The sequence below is a fragment of the Lissotriton vulgaris genome, chromosome 10 (assembly GCF_964263255.1).
Source record: "Lissotriton vulgaris chromosome 10, aLisVul1.2, whole genome shotgun sequence".
Taxonomy (NCBI): Eukaryota; Metazoa; Chordata; class Amphibia; order Caudata; family Salamandridae; genus Lissotriton; species Lissotriton vulgaris.
The window spans coordinates 233,111,120-233,129,066 of record NC_141698.1 but is presented as its reverse complement, the minus strand read 5'-3'; the positions used below and the strand labels follow the sequence as shown (position 1 = coordinate 233,129,066).

Here is a 17,947-nt window from a genome sequence, read left to right as displayed (position 1 = left end):
ATCTATGGCACCACTGAAGGGCCCATTCAGCTGATTCGGGGCAGATACCCGTAGTATCACTGCCCCAAGCCCACTCAGCTGAACTGGGGCCAACCACGCGCCCCTGGCCATCAGCTCCATCACACTTGTGGTGTAAGCTCAGGACACCCCAGGTGTCGCACAACTTCACAGCCATCATCCTTAACACAGGATCTCTGCTCTCACTTCACCATATGACCCTAGAGCACTGGAGTGCAGAAACTGAAACGAAACACCTACACCCATTGATGCGGAAGGATCGTGGAGTACCAGGGCTGAACGTGTTATTTCCAACCAAGTAAGGCAGTTCAGTGGCAAGTTTGTTAAAAATGATAAAAACGGATTGATCATAGAAAGAACTAGTCGGGCATTAAATTAAAGAGTTGCCTTACGCACGGCTGCTAGCGACTTCCTATGAGAAGTTGGGCCACTTTAGCATGCTTCAAGTGACAGCTCCACTCCAGGCACCAACTGTAGGTGCCTCCATGCTCCCTACCTCAATGTGCTACTTTCATAGCCAGCACGAGCACTGTCACAGTGCCAAAACCCACTAGGCACTATATTCCTGCTTACGCACATTCATAGCCCCTCTCCACCCCAATAACTACTTCTAATCAATGAAGGGGCCATAGGATGCAAGGAGCAGCACTCATTTGGCGCTCCCATTCATTGTGTTCAGTTAGAAACTGATCATGCGTGTAAACCTGAGATGTACTGTGCGCATAGCGGCAGGTCACTCGCCACATCATAAGCTTGATTACCGGCACAGCCACTCATCCTTTTGTCCTACCAAAAACAAAATGAGGCGCACCAAATCTAACGACGCTCCAAAGTACAGACTGGCTATAAGTAAGGACGGCTGCTGAGAAAAATTAGGTTGATATGTTCCTCGAGAAGCAGTGTCCAAAATGCCGAGGGCAGGCAGTGCCTCACTTGAAAAGTCAGTCACAAAACCCAAGCACACACTACAGGACTCTTGGTGCTGGGAGTTGGAAGATGTGCACAGCAGGGGGAAAGGGATGGCCAGCGCCAGTGACACTTTTCTTTTGTAAAGGAAATCCTGCAGGAGTCATATCCCCCTGCTGTGCACATCTTCCCACTCCCACCCCATGCTGCACGGCACATCAAAATTGCTTAGGTGAAATCCCTGCCTTCAGGGAAGGTTAGCGCCTCCGTGGCAGCCCATCTCCAAGAAAACAAAGTGAGGGGCAGGGAGGTTTGCTGAAACTGGGCCTCTCGGAAGTGGTAATTAAAATCGAATTCTCAGATGCCATGCTAAAGCACCCATTAATAAAAAAAGCTACGATGTGCAGCCTTAAAAAAATTAAACGGGGGAAAAACAGTTTGCTTACTTTCGGTTTTATAGTGCATGTAAATCAGCCGCACGGGCTGAAGACGACGACGGGGGGGGGGGGCTGAAGCCCATTTAGCCCAATGGGCGTTGCGCGCCTGACCTACACCCACCTTACCGCCAATTCCACGCCCCTTGCCCCCCCCCCCCCCCCCCCCCCAAAGCCTGACCACCACCCTGCAGACATGAATGCGGACTTCGGTCACATCACATACCAAACTTTTTATGCGTACCCATGCCCTAAAGTCTGCTAATACAACACACCAAAGGAGATGACTTTCAGAGACCTGAGGAAACAGCCTGTAACTCACATGAAATATAAATAACCCGCTATTCCAAACGCATGTTCAATTCATTTCGTTACCGGGACTTAAAATTGCGACCTGCAGATCTCAGAGGGCACACAGCCCACTACAAGGAGCCATCAGATACAAAGACAGAGAGGAAGGAGCAAGAAGTGACTTCCGTTCCGTGGTATGTGCCAGTCTGTGTACGCCTCAGCTCGTTGCCACCCGCCGTCGGGATAAAGTGCGCTCCTCTGCCAACAGCGATCCTAAGCACTTCTCCAATGGCAGCACTTAAGATCGCCTCCTCTTAGGACCTACATTAAGGACAGCTCGGCAGTCCCCATTAATCACACACGCCCCACAACACAACATTCCTTGCCTATCAATTTTCCCTTGGGTTTTAAAGCTGAAGCAGAAGAAGGAGGCAGGGACGTCACTTAGCAATGCGAGAAACACATTAAAGGGCTGTCAGCGGCGCGCGCTCGGCGTCATGCATTACTCTGCAAGCACAAAAGCAATACGTTATCCATGCAGCCGTGGCGCTGACAAGCACGCGGGGGGGGGGAGTATCTGTTGCACGGGGGGCGTGCAGGGCAGCAGGCCCAGAAGCGGAAGCTGCAGAGGAGGTGGAGGAATACTTGCACCACCGAGGACCGGCGAGGCCTACAGGAAACCACGTCGCAGACGACACAGGTGGTGCCAGGAAGACTCTTTAAAAGGGGGATGGGCTGTTATCAAGATTCTGTAGCAATCAGGAGGAAGACGTAGGTTCATGGGAAATCTGTATTATGGAAGAAGAAGTAGGACCATAACATCTGTACTGTGGAGAGGGAGAAGGAGGGCGCAGAATGTCTTTAGGATGCAGCGAGTCTGGGTCCAGTGGAAGACCTGTATCATAAAAAGAGTCGGTGGGGTGAGGGGGTTTCTGTACCACGGAGGGCTACGTAGCACCACAGCAGACCAGCATAACAGAGCAGAAGAAAGGTGGCCGCGGTAATAAAGGTAGCATGATGGGATAGACCAGAGAAGATCTCCACTACAGCAAAACAGAGGCGTGGAGCCAGGAGTCGCTGTGATGAGAGTTGAGTGCAGGAAATATTGAGCTATGGAGGAAAGTAGGGAGTACGCGAGCGAAGTATGCAAGTAGGCAGGCATTAGGCCAGGACATAAGAATAGATTGATGTGGTCTGGGAACATCTGCATTATGAGAAAGCACTAGAACGCTGGAGGATCAATTCTACGAAGTCAGTGGTGAAGCCAAGGTTATATCTGTACTACTGAGGGTGTGGCGAGGCCTGGGAAGAACTGCATTATGGGTCAGGGAAGAATTGCCAATTGATAGAAAAAAATACCACATGCTGAGTCTGGTTATTCTCATCGCTTCCTCTCCTCATTGACAAGTGGTTGGGAATGCTTCTATCCAAATTAATAGTCACTTTCATTTTTTTTCATATCCGCCCAGTGTTCATGTATCCTTCTTCATGCCCGATACCACCTCTTAGCCCCAATAACAGTTTCCACACAAATCCTACAACTATTTTCCCAACAAAACGCGTTTATTTCCCTATAGAATTTGAATCAGAATGAAGGCCTGTCTGCCTTTCTCCAGCCTCCAGCTCTGTACCCTCCGTCCAGGGTTCGAGCCAGCAGCCCGTCCCTGTGCCGCTGTTCCACCCCTGCAGTTCATCCGTTTAGTTTGTCAGGGCCCCCTCGTCCCTCTTTGTTGCCCTCGTGTGCCTGTATTCTGTTCCTGCTCATTTGTATTTTCCTGCTTACTTTAGTTTCTCTGTGTTAGTTTTATCTTCCTGTTTACTTTAGCTTCCCTGTGTGCTGTGCGTGGTTTCCCACGCTGCTGCACCTGCGGCCCTGCCCCCCAATCCGGCCCGCTCCCGCCCCGACCTCTGCTACTGCCCCCCTCCCCATCATATGGTGACCATGCGCAGCCTCCAAGCACTCAACGCTGGTCGATCCTCCACCTGCTTCCAGGCAACCCCGAAGCTCACCGACAGACCGTTCACTTGCCGAAACTGCAGCCACACCTGTCAGCGCACTCCTGCACGTCCTGCCCTCCTCACGAAAGCACACCACTACCATCTCAGATGCATACTACTCAACACCTGATCAGTCCACAAGCACGCCGTCGAACTATGGGACCTGATCGATTCATCCTTCCCGGATGTCGCCTTCCTGACGGAGACCTGGATGAGTGCCTCCTTGGCGCCCGACATAGCGATAGCAATCCCGGACGGCTACAAGATCACTCGCAGGGACCGAAACAACACACCAGGAGGAGGAATCGACATTGACCACAGGAACACCATCAGAATTTCGACCAACACCGAAGACTCCCTCAGCATGGCAGAACACCTACACTTCCAGATCCGCGTAGATCACACCACCACCCTCAGAGGAACTCTCGTCTACAAACCCCCGGGACCCCGACCGCAGTTCAGCGACTTCATCACCGACCTCATCAGCACACACGCCCTTGCCTCCACACTTATTACATTCTTCTCGGAGACCTGAACTTCCACCTGAAGAACGTAAACGACAGCAACTCCACAACCTTGATAGCCAACCTCTGACTCAAACAGCTCATCATGACACCCACCCACTCCGCCGGACACACCATCAACCCCATCTTCTCCGCCAGCAACCACGTCACCTTCAGCCACACCACCAAACTCCACTGGACCGACCACCACTGCATCCACTTCTCCTTCGAGAAACACACGCGCACAACCACCCGCAACGAATCCCACACTGCAGCTGGAACAAAGTCACCCAAGACCAGCTTATCAACACCCTCGCCTAAGGCCCTCCTTCCGAGCCCTCAGGCACCAACGCAGCGGCCCACAACTTCAGACAATGGATCGAGGACTGCATTAACACCCTCGCCCTGATCAGGAAACCCTCAAACAGGCGGACCGACACGAGAGCCATCCGGTTCAACAACTCATATTCTGAACAAAAGCTGTCTCTCAAGAACCAATGTCACTTATTGGTAGGTCTTGCCTGAGCCAGCGCATGCGCTGTCTGGTGTGACTTTTAGTAAGGGGGCTTCAAAAAGCTGACCACACGCTTTTTGTGTGGCCTAACGCGTGCGGTTACGCGCACAGGCGCCATCTGGCTTTCCTCTCTTGTCATGGTTCATTAAGCGCATCACTCGCGGGCACCCTTACAGCACGTGCACATCGCACACCACTCGCCAGACATGCCTCCTTGTTTTGAATGCTTCCTGGACATTTTAAACATGTACACAAAGCTACTCAACAACAAACTACTGCGCTTGCCAAACTTCTTCGCACACTAAACAGACAGTTGATTTACGACTTCTTTTTCTGGTTCTTCTTTTACTGTGACAAGCACGCGTGTGGTGTGTGCTTTAAAATATCTGCATTTCTTTAAAATAACATTAGTGAATGTGCTTTAAAATATCCACATTGCTTTAAAATATCAGCATTAGTTATTCACTCATGCACAGCTCTCTTTTTTTTTAAAAACCATTCACTCTGTGGTTTTCACACTCTGTTGATTTTTTTTATTATCCCACAGGGCAAGGTAACATTAGCTGTGTGCTTCAAAATATCAGCATTAGTTATTCACTCGTGCACATTTGGAGGGAGTTCTTTTTCCACTGTAACTAGCAAAGACACTTTGTCACAGCAGCATCACTCAGCACCACCACAGCATCACTCAGCGTAACAGCAGCATCACTCAGCGCAACAGCAGCATCACTCAGCGCAACAGCAGCATCACTCAGTGTCACCACAGCATCACTCAGCACAACCACAGCGCCACCACACCATCACTCAGCGCCACCATACCATCACTCAGCGCAACAGCAGCATCACTCAGCGCAACAGCAGCATCCATCAGCGCCACCACAGCATCACTCTGTGCCACCACATTATCACTCAGCGCCATCACAGCATCACTCAGTGCCACCACAGCATCACTAAGCACCATCACAGCATCACTAAGCACCATCACAGCATCACTAAGCGCCACCACATTATCACTCAGCACCACCACAGCATCACTAAGCGCCACCACAGCATCAGTCAGGGCCACCACAACATCAGTCAGGGCTACCACAGCATCACTCAGCACAACCACAGCGCCACCACAACATCACTCAGCGCCACCATACCATCACTCAGCGCAACAGCAGCATCACTCAGCGCAACAGCAGCATCCATCAGCGCCACCACAGCATCACTCAGTGCCACCACAGTATCACTCAGCACCACTACAGCATCACTCAGGGCCACCACAGCATCACTCTGCGCCACAACAATATCACTCAGCACCACCACAGCATCACTCAGCACCACCACAGCATCACTCAGCACCACCACAGCATCACTCAGCACCACCACAGCATCACTCAGGGTCACCATAGCATCACTCAGGACCACCACAGCATCACTCAGCGCCACCACAGCATCACTCAGGGCAACCACAGCATCACTCAGCACCACCACAGCATCACTCAGCACCACCACAGCATCACTCAGCACCACCACAGCATCAATCAGCGCCACCACAGCATCACTCAGCGCCACCACAGCATCACTCAGCGCAACCACAGCATCACTCAGCGCAACCACAGCATCACTCAGGGCCACAACAGCATCACTCAGCACCACATCAGTATCACTCAGCATCGCCTTTGCACTAGTACACCCTCATCATCACTCAGCAAGACCTGAGTATCATTCAAAATCACCTCAGTATCGTCTCCGCACCAGTCACCACCACCACCACCTCAGCATCACTCAGCACCACCTCATCCTGCTCTCCGAATCTGGTATCTGTTGATTCTCTCCTAGCGTCTGGCGGCTGCTAGTGTTATAATACAGCTACTAGTTCCCAACCTTCACCCTCCGATTGTTTAACAAACAACCATTGATGTCTATATGTGTAAAAATCAATAAAAATGTTTTGAAATTAAAAAAAAATCTTGTTAATAACTGTACTCCTCTCAAATGGTTTCACATAGCCAGTGTTTATATTCCAATGCAATGAGTAATTGGGATGTGTGAAAATATAAAGACTCTCAATTAACCTTGTTACCACCATGCAAAACATTACCTGGAATAGTTTCTTTGAAAGTACATTTCTTTCTAACTGTACACCAACAAAGTAATTAGATATAGTATTAAAGATACAAACAAGCTGAACTCCATTCCAGAAGCATGGCACTTGCATACGTCTTTTGACAATCATTTGTAAAGGCAGATATTTCAGAAAATACACTTGGGACCATATGTACAAAGCATTTTTGCAGTCAGAATCGACCCAATTGGCCCATTTCCGACTGCAAACATGACTTTACATTTGTTCAAAGCATAAATTGTGATTCGTTAACAAGTTACAGAATCGCAATTTGTGTTTGCGATTCGGTATTTGGAAGGGGCATGTTCAGCGCAGGGGCGTAACACAGGCCCCCGCATCCCCCGCGGTGCGAGGGTGGCCCTGAGCTGCAGGGGGCTCTCTCAGCACAGTACTCAAACCTGAGCGCTCCGGATTAAATCCGGAGCGGGCACCTCTGTGTACATTGCAGGGGGCCCCTTGAACTTTCGTTACGCCACTGGTTCAGGGCGTCCCTGCCAAATACCAAATCTGAATGGGCTGTATTAATGTTTTGCGAGCGAATTTCGGTTGCAAAATAGTAATACTTTACCAACTCCTTCGAGGGAGGTGGTAACCCATTCACAAGGGGGAAGGGGACCCCTTCCCCAGCAGGCTGTGGTCCTACTTTTAAAAAATGAAAATTCAAAGTTTCATTTTTCTTTTTTAAACGCATCACATTTTCCTTTAAGGAAAATGGGCTGCATTTAAAAAAAATTGATTTAAATAAAAAGCAATCACAGACATGGTGGTTGGCTGATTTCCAAAGGGTCGCAACCTGCAACCTATCTCATTAATATTCAGGAGGTAGGTCGATTTGCGACCCATTAAGGAATCACAATTTGAAAAATGTAAGTTTTCTTATATTAGGAATTGCAATTTCCTAATTGCGATTTGCAATTTTAGATTTTGTACATGTGGGCCCTGACTCCTTAGTCGCATGATATTTACAAAATACTTGCCAAGAATTCAGCCAGAACGTTCATAAAGTCAGACTTAAAGCTCGTTCTTAAAGTCAGAACTAAAAATAGTAAAGGAAATGGGGTTTGGATCCTCATGTTGCACACAAGAGAAATGCTATTTACTAAATTATGTAACTCTTCTGTTTAAAAACATATGTTATATGTAATCTTACAATAATTCACTTTCCAGGTGCTCATTTCTAAATATAACTCAGTTTGGGTATAAATGAATAGTAAGCAGCTGGTTGTCCCTATTATAGTTACTGGTGAAATAATCCTTTACAAAGCCTCAGGTTTTTTAAACCTTAAACATGTTCTGAAATCTTATGTGGTGGGATCAAGGCTAGAAATATAAAAATGGTTAAAAGTGAAATAATGTGTGTGGCTTACCAATGGGGACGTTGTGTATATATTCCCCGAAGACACAATTAATCTGCTTAGGGGGCAGAGGTGGATTTCCACTTTTCTCGGTTTTATTTGAGTAGTTCCATTTTGGGCTAGTATGTTCAGATCTAAGGAAGCACAAACCCCATAATGACCTGTGTTATGGTTGATCAAGCCCCATTAGAAATCTTTGTGCTGACCAAGGACAATCAATGACACATTGGGGTTTATAAATTATATGTGTCTGGAAAATGCTTAAAACAGCATTGCTGGGGTCTTCGTTGAACAAGTAGGGGCAATCCTCAGGTGAAAGTCACGTCAAGAGGAGCTCTAATGAGAAAACTAGATCTGCTATGTGAAGTGGCACTTCAGACTTGAGATGGGTGCCAGCAGCACCATTTTGGCAGTGGCTTGTAAAATCTGATGTGCCAAGTTTCAGGGGAAAGCAGTGGAGGTTGCAGGATCTGGATGCCGAGCAGTAAGTAGCACGTTGAATAGGCTGCGCTCTGTAATATCCTGTTATAGACCTAGATGAAATGCAGCTTCAAAACACCTCTGCACAGATAATATTATCTTATGCACTGAATACATCTGAAAACTATTACTGGCCCACTTAAAATCTATTCCCACCTTCACACACTTGATACCCCAAGAAAAGTGAAAGAATGGGTTCCTACCATCTGCTCCACTAGTGGGCCCATCAGGTCTGGGGGTTCCTGTGCTCTTTTTCCTGCGGTGCTTCTTCCTGTTGGCATGAGGAGAAGGTGGGGGCTCCAGCCTGGGGCTGGCACTGCTGCTGATGCTGGTGTTGGAACTTTGGGAATCCCCGGTACAGTTAGCTGCAGGAATCAAGCAGAGAACAAGAACCACTAGCACACGGTGATACATGAGACACTGTCAGAGCATAGGTTAAATAAAACTGGGTTAAAGAGGAGACAGTGGGTAGACAAGGGGGCTCACTGATAAAAATGAACGGAGTGTTTAGGAATAGAGAGAGGTGAGGCGGGCAGAGCTTGAAATTTTCAGAGGAGAAAAGGAGAAGCCCATCAGAGAAGGAATGCGATAGAACAGTGATATAGTGCAGAGAGAGTAGGGAACATAGGGACATATATGGGAACAGTGGCTTTGACATTGGGGGGGGCGAAGAATTAAAAAAAAAGTGAGGGAGGGGGCAGAGAGAACCCAGGAGCAGGAAAAGGATGGGTCGAGAAAAGGGAACTGAGATTGGTGCAGGGAAAGTTAGAGAGCAGAAGAGAAATGGATAAAGGATGTGAGAAAGACAAAAAAAAGATATTGAACCAGGAAGTCAAGAGAATTTACAAAATCAAGGCACAGATCCATAATGGGAAAAGCAGGAGCCCAAAGGTATGAAGCACTGTTGCCCTTAGAGAGACACAGATCAAAGTCCTGCAGCCCATAGACTTCTACAGATACAAAATTATACAGTAAAGACATGTACAGATTAAAGTATTATCATGCCTGGAGGGCTATTGAACTAAACACCACATTGCAGATAACCTGTAGAGCAAGGCACTATATTGTAAAGTGTTCTATCGCTTAAAGTTCTAGAGTAGCCTTAAGAAGAAGATGAATGGCAGGAAATGTAGACTTTCAGAGAATACTGAGAAATGGACTTTCTTTCTCTTTAAAACCCTAACCCACACCTATTGATAAGTTGAGAGCGGAGAGAGAGGGAAAGAGGTAGAAAGCTTGTTTTTACCCCCTGTATCTTTAAAGATCCCACAGCAACAGACCAGAAGAGTGCAATGTAGGATGGCCAACCCCCCATTATCATTTTGCAGGACAATTTGTGTGCAGAGACACTTTGTGCATGCAAAGGTATCAGAAAATGTTAGCTGGGGCTATGATTCAGGTAGCACATTTTGGGGCTTTCATTCTAAATCTCGCTACTCTAAATCAGGCCATATTAAAAGATAAAACTTGGGTGAAGATAGAGCTTATCACGTGTGATTACAATTCATTCTATTTACTACCTCCAGTTATAAGCCTTGACTTCTCGTACTGTCACTTTTGTGAGACAAGTTTAGAAAATGAACCACTCAGGTATCCAATGGAATGAAATAGTCTTAAGCTTTGAAACCCCAACGTTAAATATCAGTATCTACCATGCATATTGCTTACTAATCACCTACTGCCACAGGACCTAGTTCAGTGGATACGCTTTCGCCATGTAACTAGGATACTTGACATTTAATCTAAGTTTTACCATTTCACAACAAATAAACAACCAATTCTAGATTTCCCTAGGAAAGGCAGCCCCTACGCATTTTCTAAAAGAATCACTGCCATTCCGATGTGGTCTGGGAAACTCGTACGAAACAAGGAACCAGTAAACATGGGTTTTAATCCTGGCCTCCCATTTGGCCAAATTGTGCATTCTTGGGCGATCAATTTTGTAAAGTATTCCACTGCTCCCCCTTTTTTTTTTAAACTATTTTTATTAACAGTGCTCATTCTAGTTGAAATGTCAGTTCATTGGTCACATTACATCATACAAACAGGCAGTGTACAGTGTAAAGAATAGTCACTAGTAACCATTATCTGGACATTCAAAGTAAAACCCATTATGCCAGGCCACCCTTCATTCCCTTGTATCTTCTCCAAGGCCCCCAGATCTTCTTCCATTTTTTGGGGCACCCCCTACTTTTGTAAATGGTCTCCTCTGCCCTCGGACACCAATCGAGTTCCCGCTCCCATTGGTCCCACTGTGGAGGAGCCGACGCCCCAGGCCCTGGCAATATTCCTTTTTGCCACTCCCACCGCCATGGCCAACCAGAGTTCTCCATATCTGGTCCAATCAGTAGGCCCCTTTATCATTAAGAGTAACCATCTGGGCTCCCTCGGGACCGGAGAGCCCACCACCTCCACCATTATGTCTGTGACCTTGGTCCAAAAGGGGACAATCTCCGGGCATTCCCATAGTATGTGGTAGAAGGATCCTTTCCCCCACACACCCACGTGCGCACAAAGTAGACTGGCACCCACCCCAGGTGTACAGTAGGGTATGGGGGTAGTATACCCAGTGCAGAATTTTGAGCTGCACCTGCCGGAACCGGACCCGGATCGTGATTTCCTGAGGACTCTGCAGGGCGTCCTGCCAGTCGTCGTCCTCCAAGGGGCCCAAATCCTGCGCCCAAGTCGCCCTCAGTGACACTAAAGGATTGGGCATGTTGTTTATTAGCTTGCAGTAGATCGTGGATGTGGGCTTTTCAAGGATGGGATCGAGAAGTAATCGATCCTCCATGGGGGAATATTCCGGGACGGAGACGCCCCCTCGAATACGGGAACGTAAAGCATGTATGAGGCGTAGGTAATGATAGCGCTGCGAGTCCAGTAGATCATATTCTTTCTGCAGGTATTCAAATAAACAGGGGGCATCCCCCTTCCACACATCCCCCAAGTAGTCAATGCCAATGAGTTGCCAACCCCTAAAGCCCTCCAATCGAGCTACCTCACTCAGCTGCTCCCCAATCCACAAAGGGGTCCTACCCGTCAGGGATCCCGTCCACCCCAAGAATCTATTCGCCTCCCTCCAACATTGGACCACCACTCCAGTATGTGAGGGCCAATCTAATGTGTCCTTCGGGTGTATAACAATGATTCGCAATTCCCGCCCGGCATCACAAACCGATCCACTGTATAGGCCGGTTCTGACCTGTATGCATACACCCAGTCGTTTACCACTGCTCCCTTTTTTTACAAGTTTGGAAGTATTTAGAATGAAAAGAAGTTAGTAAGCATTTGGTTAAAAAATGGACTGGTTAGTTGGGAGAAGGGGGTTCTACCGCCTGACCAGCGGCTAGCCAGTATCGTGGTCATTCACAAGGCCAGTAAGCCGGTGGATGACGATCGTTCATATAAGCCGATCTCCTTCATTAATGTTGAGGCAAAGGTTTTGGCGAAGGTCCTCGCCACACGGCTAGGATCAGTGATATCTTCCCTCATACACTCGGATCAATCCGGTTTCATGCCTGGGAAAAACACGGTCCTCAATATCCACCGGCTCCATAATGTATTGGCGCATCAGCAGTATTTGGAGGGGGATGCAGTCATACTGTCACTTGATGCCTCCATGGCATTTGATTCAATCGAATAGCCATACCTTTTTGAAGTTCTGGCAAGAGCTGGGCTAGGCCCTAAATGTATACGGTGGGTGCGGCTGCTATATACCGATATCATGGGACAGGTTAAAGTAAACAACTATACGTCCCGGCCTTTAAGGAGAGGTACCAGACAAGGGTGCCCTCTGTCGTCGTTGCTGTTCTCCCTCATGCTGGTGCCCTTGGCAGCCTGGATTCGGCATGATGTAATGGTGAGGGGTATGCGATGGTCGCAAGAGTGCGAAGACAGAATATCTCTTTATGCGGACGACATATTGTTATATCTCACATATCTATATCGGTCCATCCACATGGTCCTTAACATTTTTACAAATTTTGGGAAGTGCTCCGGATATGCAATTAATTGGGACAAGAGCGTGCTGTATGTGCTCCATGGACAGACCCCCCGCCACCCGAAAGATTGTGCGCTAGTGGTTTCGGAGGACGGTTTTAAATACTTAGGAATCTTCGTCACGCCAGACCCAGCTCTCTTTTATAGTCGCAATTTGGCTCCCCCGCTGGCGAGGCTGCGGACTGATGTTAAGCACTGGAGGGCACTGCCTCTGTCGCTGGTGGGCCGTGCTGCCCTTTTTAAGTTGCTGTCCCTTCCACGATTTTTGTACATTCTCCAGAACTGCCCGCATAGAATACCGGATACCTATTTTATTGCAATAGAAGGAGAAGTACGCACGCTATTATGGGATGGTAAGGCCCCGAGGATTGCGCTTCAGAAATTAATGAAAGGTGGTATGATGGGAGTATCGCCCTGCCTGATATACGGCTGTATTATGGGGCCTCGCAACTGGTGACGGTAAATAGGTGGCGATACGCCCCGCCGGATGATCCGGGAAGTGTGCTCTGGAAAGGTATCATATGGATCGCTCCGGATATCTTGGGGCTCTCTATTGCAACAATAGGAAACAGAAATATGTAGGACCCACTCAACATACGCTACAGATATGGAAGTTAGCTAATTCCCGTATGGGCTGGACAGGAGTGCTCACTAAAGCGACACCATTGTGGTTTTTGCAGAAACTTGGCATACTTTGCCCTCACCCGGGGTTCGACAGGTGTGATGTGATTGGTATTTCAACAGTACACAACCTAGTTTAAAAAGGGAAGAGTCTCAGATTTGAGGAATTACAAAAGACCTACCGGTTGTCTCCGGGTGAAGTCTTTCGATATCTACAAATTCGACATGCTTTGCAGGCAGCATTCCCCAACTGTGAGGATATACCTGAATCGTCCCCTCTTGAAGATCGCCTGCTGGACGAGCAGTTGTAATCCAAGGGGATCTCCCTGACCAATAGGAAGCTCAGTAATAACATGCCAGATTCCTTCGGGAAGCTTAAGGAGCGTTGGGAAGGGGACCTTGGGCAGATTGATGAGGAGGATTGGAGACTGGCGCTAATGTCATCTAGAGAGGTTGCATTACACTCAGATTTCGACTAATCCAGCTTCGTATCCTACATCGTTCATATCTGACGGGAATAACGTTCGCAAAAATTGGGTCTCGACCAGATGACTTGTGTTTCAAGCGCTGCCGACGGCCAGCCACCTTTTATCATATGGTATGGGACTGCCCGCTGGTGAGGAGAATATGGGACAGATCCACGGCTCATATGCAATCTGCACTAGGGAAACCGCTCACCCTGATGCCCCGCTTGCTTAATATATGGGAAGATACAGACCTTACTCAGACGGAGAAGCAGTTTGCGACGCTGGGTTTTACGCTAATTAAGAGAGAAATAGCGAGGGGTTGGGGCGGAGTGGCATATGGCAGAAAGAGCTTGACAGATGTATGGTCTCTGAGAAAGAAGTGTTTATAGCTAGGGGGTGCCCGAAGAAGTGGGATAGGAAATGGTGCAGATGGAATTCATATAGGGGGGAGATATGTGTATCGCCTGTGGTGGAATTGGAAATACGGAGAGGAAGGGACAGAGAGAACATTGATTAAGATATATGCTATTCCGGCCTTGGTCCTAAGTGCGGTGCTAAATGTAACTTGCAAATGTAATATCTGAGTATTGGATGTGTAGTCTGTCATGCAACTTCTCAATAAAAATATATATTTTTTTTAAATAAAAAATAAAAAAATGGGCTGGTTGGGGGTGTGGCCAGGGTGGAGAGCAGTGAAGAAATACTTCTGCTTAGCTCTGTGCTTTGGGTCCTTGTTGAGCCTGTTAACTAATGCTGTCTGACCGGAGATGAAGAAATATATATTTGATGTCCACCAGACCCTAGAACTAGAGGAATAGGCCAGCAGTGACAGTCCTGAGCCTTCAAGTCCGCACAATGATATAATCAGCCGTATAACCAACAACCAGGTGGTTTGCAAATCCAAGATGGCCGCCACAACTTGCTTTGGCCTATCGGATCGGGCAGAGCTGGGTGGCTTGAGCAGCATCGGCGCTGATCATGAGAGACATCCTGATGCCTCTTGGGATAGGCAGCTATTTATTTATTTATTTATTTGCATTTATAATGCACGGCAGCTACCCAAAATGGGTCTCCCGGCGCAAAGAGGAATGAGTATATGTCACTAACTAGATGATGAATAACCATGTTTTTAAGGCTTTACGAAATTTGATATAATCTGTCTCGTTTCAAAGTGGAAAAGGCAGTGAGTTCCACAGAGAGGGACCAAGGTAGGAAAAAGATCTTCCGCCCATCCGCGAAAGCTTGATTTTAGGGACAACAAATTTATCTAACTTCGAAGAACGAAGAATACGAGAAGGAGAATAGAGGCTGACACAGGATTGTAAATATTTCGGAGCCAGACCAGCTTTTATTTTGTGCATAAAGCAGAGGGTTTAAAATTTAACTCGGTTTTCAATCTTAAGCCAGTGTAAATCGCGAAGATATTGGGAAGTGGAAGTGGTTCTAGAGATCTTACATAGCAACTTGGCCACTGAGTTTTGTACCACCTGCAGTTTACGTATTGTGGCTTTATTTGAACCCAAATAAAGCACATTCCCATTGTCAAGCCTAGAGGTAATCAAGGCATTGATTACGGTTTTCTTAGTGGGGTCAGGCAACATCCAACAGATCTTTTTAGCCATTTAAGAATGGCGAAACACGTGGCAGAGGTTTTTACTGCATGCAGGTGCATATTGAGGGATTCATCAATGACAATACCCAGGTTACGCGCCTGAGAGGAAGGTAAAGGGAGAGAGGCCATTTCACATGGCCAATGCTCGGGACCCCATAGATTTTTATTTTTACCAAATATAACTACTTCCGTTTTTCCACCATTTAATTTAAGAAAGTTTTTCTTCATCCATGATGCTATATTAATTAAACCTGCTTTAAGTGGAGAGGAAGCATTTGTATTCTCAGAAGAAAGAGAAAAGATAAATTGGGAATCGTCAGCATAGGAATACATCGACAATCCCGAATTTCCAACCACTTTGGCTAATGGACTCATATAAAGATTAAACAATAGGGGACTGAGTATGGAACCCTGTGGTACACCATTGGCAAAGACATGTGTATCAGAGCAAGCTGTTTTAGAAAAAACCTGAAATGGGCGTTTAGTCAAAAACGAAGTAAGCCAGTTTAGAGCTGAGCCGCGGATGCCCAGGGAGTTTAGAGTATTTATTAATACAGTATGGGATACCGTATCAAAGGCGGCACTTAAATCCAGCAGGATAAGTGCCACTGTATCTCCATTGTCCAAATTGGCAGCGTATGTTTTCAGTAACTCCTAACAAGGTGGTTTCCATAGAGAAACCAGCTCTGAAGCCTGATTGACTGGGAGGTAATAGATTTTGAGTGGTTACAAATTGGGCTAGATTCAAATGAACATGTTTTTCTAAACTTTTTGAGAACGCTGGTAGTAAGGAGATGGGTCGATAGTTTGAAGGTTGATCAGGATCAGCACCAGCTTTTTTCAAGAGTGGATGTATCATTGCATGCTTCCAATCAGATGGAACAGTTTCTTCCTGTAAAGAAGTGTTAATGAGATCAGTGATAACATCCAGTGACTGGGAGTCAAGCTGCTTGAGTACCGAGATAGGCAAAGGATCTTTAGGGGATCCAGATTTAATTTTGTTAAGGAGATTTATTAAGGTGTCTGAGTTTAATCTAGGCCAACTATCAATAATACTCTTGGAGGTCTCAGTAAGCTTAGTACCATTAAGGCATTTATTATTGGCAATAAGAGAATTCGATGGTTCGATAGAAACAGAGAGATCTTTTTCTTGAGCCAAAATAATATCTTGATAGATTTTATCTACCTTATGTGTAAAGAAAGAAGCCAATGTTTCACATTGCTGCTCATTTAGGTCCGGTGGCATGGCTGTCGTTTTGGAGCCCACAAGTTCCTCCACCATCTTAAATAGGGCTTTGAACAATTTAGCACATCTGAGATAGTGGAGGACACATAATCAGCTCCAGCCTTTCTACAAAGGGTATGGTAATTTTTTTGCTTAATGTTTTAAGAATTTTTAGCTTCAGATGTATAGTTTTTTCTCCATCTTCGCTCTGATGCTTTACATTCTGATATTTCTTTTTTCGATGGCTCTGTGAACCAGGGAGCTGGGGGTCGATGGCTATTAACTTTTTTGTTAGTAAGTGGTAGACAAGTATCTATTGCAGTAAGGAGCCATTTTTGTACTAAAGTGGAAAGTGAGTGAACTGATTTTTTTGAGCATGAAGGTGAGTATTTAAAAAAAATGTCAAGGTATTAATATCAAGTTTTTTCCATTTCTAAATTGCGCAGCTTGATCAAAAGGGGATTTAACCTCATATGTTGCAACTTGGAGGGTGAATCCAATCAAATAATGATCGGACCAACATATTGGCAGCCCAGGTGAGCATGTAATTTCATCAAGATTGGAAAAAATGTGATCAAGTAAATGACCCGCTTCATGCGTGGATCCAGAGTTAAGCAAGTTTACATTTAAAGTGGCAAAATCAGAGATAAACTCAGAGATTGTTTCACAAGCTAGATTATCTAGGTGCATACTTAAATCTCCTAGGATAGAGAAATTTGCTGCTTTCATGACCAAGGGGCTAATGAGTTCAGGAAAAACAGATGCCCAAGATGAAACGGGGCCAGGGGGACGGTAAACAAGTACTCCAGAAAACGTAAAATTAGGAGTAAGAAACAATTTGAACGTTGCGGCTTCACAGTTGGAGATTGGCAAGTGAGTGAAATCGCACTTATAATCTTTTTTAAAAAGGATGGCGATACCATCTCCTATTTTATTTGTGCGATCGATCCTTTCTATTGTGTAGTTGTCAGAACAGCAACCGCAATGTCAGGACCTGAGCTCTGATGGAGCCAGGTGAGAAAAATTGCATTGGGTTTGTTATTGATTCATATGTTGAAAACCTCAAATTTAAGCTTGGGTAAAGACCTGCAATTTAAACTGAGAAAGGAGAAAGTTTTATTCTGTAAATTATTTGGCTGGGAATTAAAGCTTTTTGTTTTTTCCATGTTAAAATCGGGGTTTGGAACCAATGTAAAGCCACAGTTTAGACAAGATGCAGTCCATGTGCAACTTGACACACTTCGGGGAAGAAGGGAGGTACAGGGCTCGCAGCTGCTCCGGTTTGTACCGGAGTATAGGGGGTCTCATCTTGCTAGCAGGATATATTTCTTGTTTATCTGCAACAGGCAGTTCTCGAGTGCAGCTAATCAGCATAGAACCAGAGTTTCTGATTACTAATATTCTCTGAGGG

At 46.4% G+C, this 17,947-nt stretch overlaps 1 protein-coding gene across 1 annotated transcript in view; it reads right to left on the bottom strand.

The window, feature by feature from the left end:
• The window catches only part of AGAP3 (ArfGAP with GTPase domain, ankyrin repeat and PH domain 3), a 1,596,783-nt gene that overhangs the window by 253,921 nt on the left and 1,324,915 nt on the right, over positions 1 to 17,947 (bottom strand). Inside the window, exon 13 of the mRNA XM_086940918.1 lies at positions 8,816 to 8,977. Coding sequence (XP_086797044.1) covers positions 8,816 to 8,977 — 162 coding nt within the window. The remainder of the gene's footprint in view (positions 1 to 8,815; positions 8,978 to 17,947) is intronic.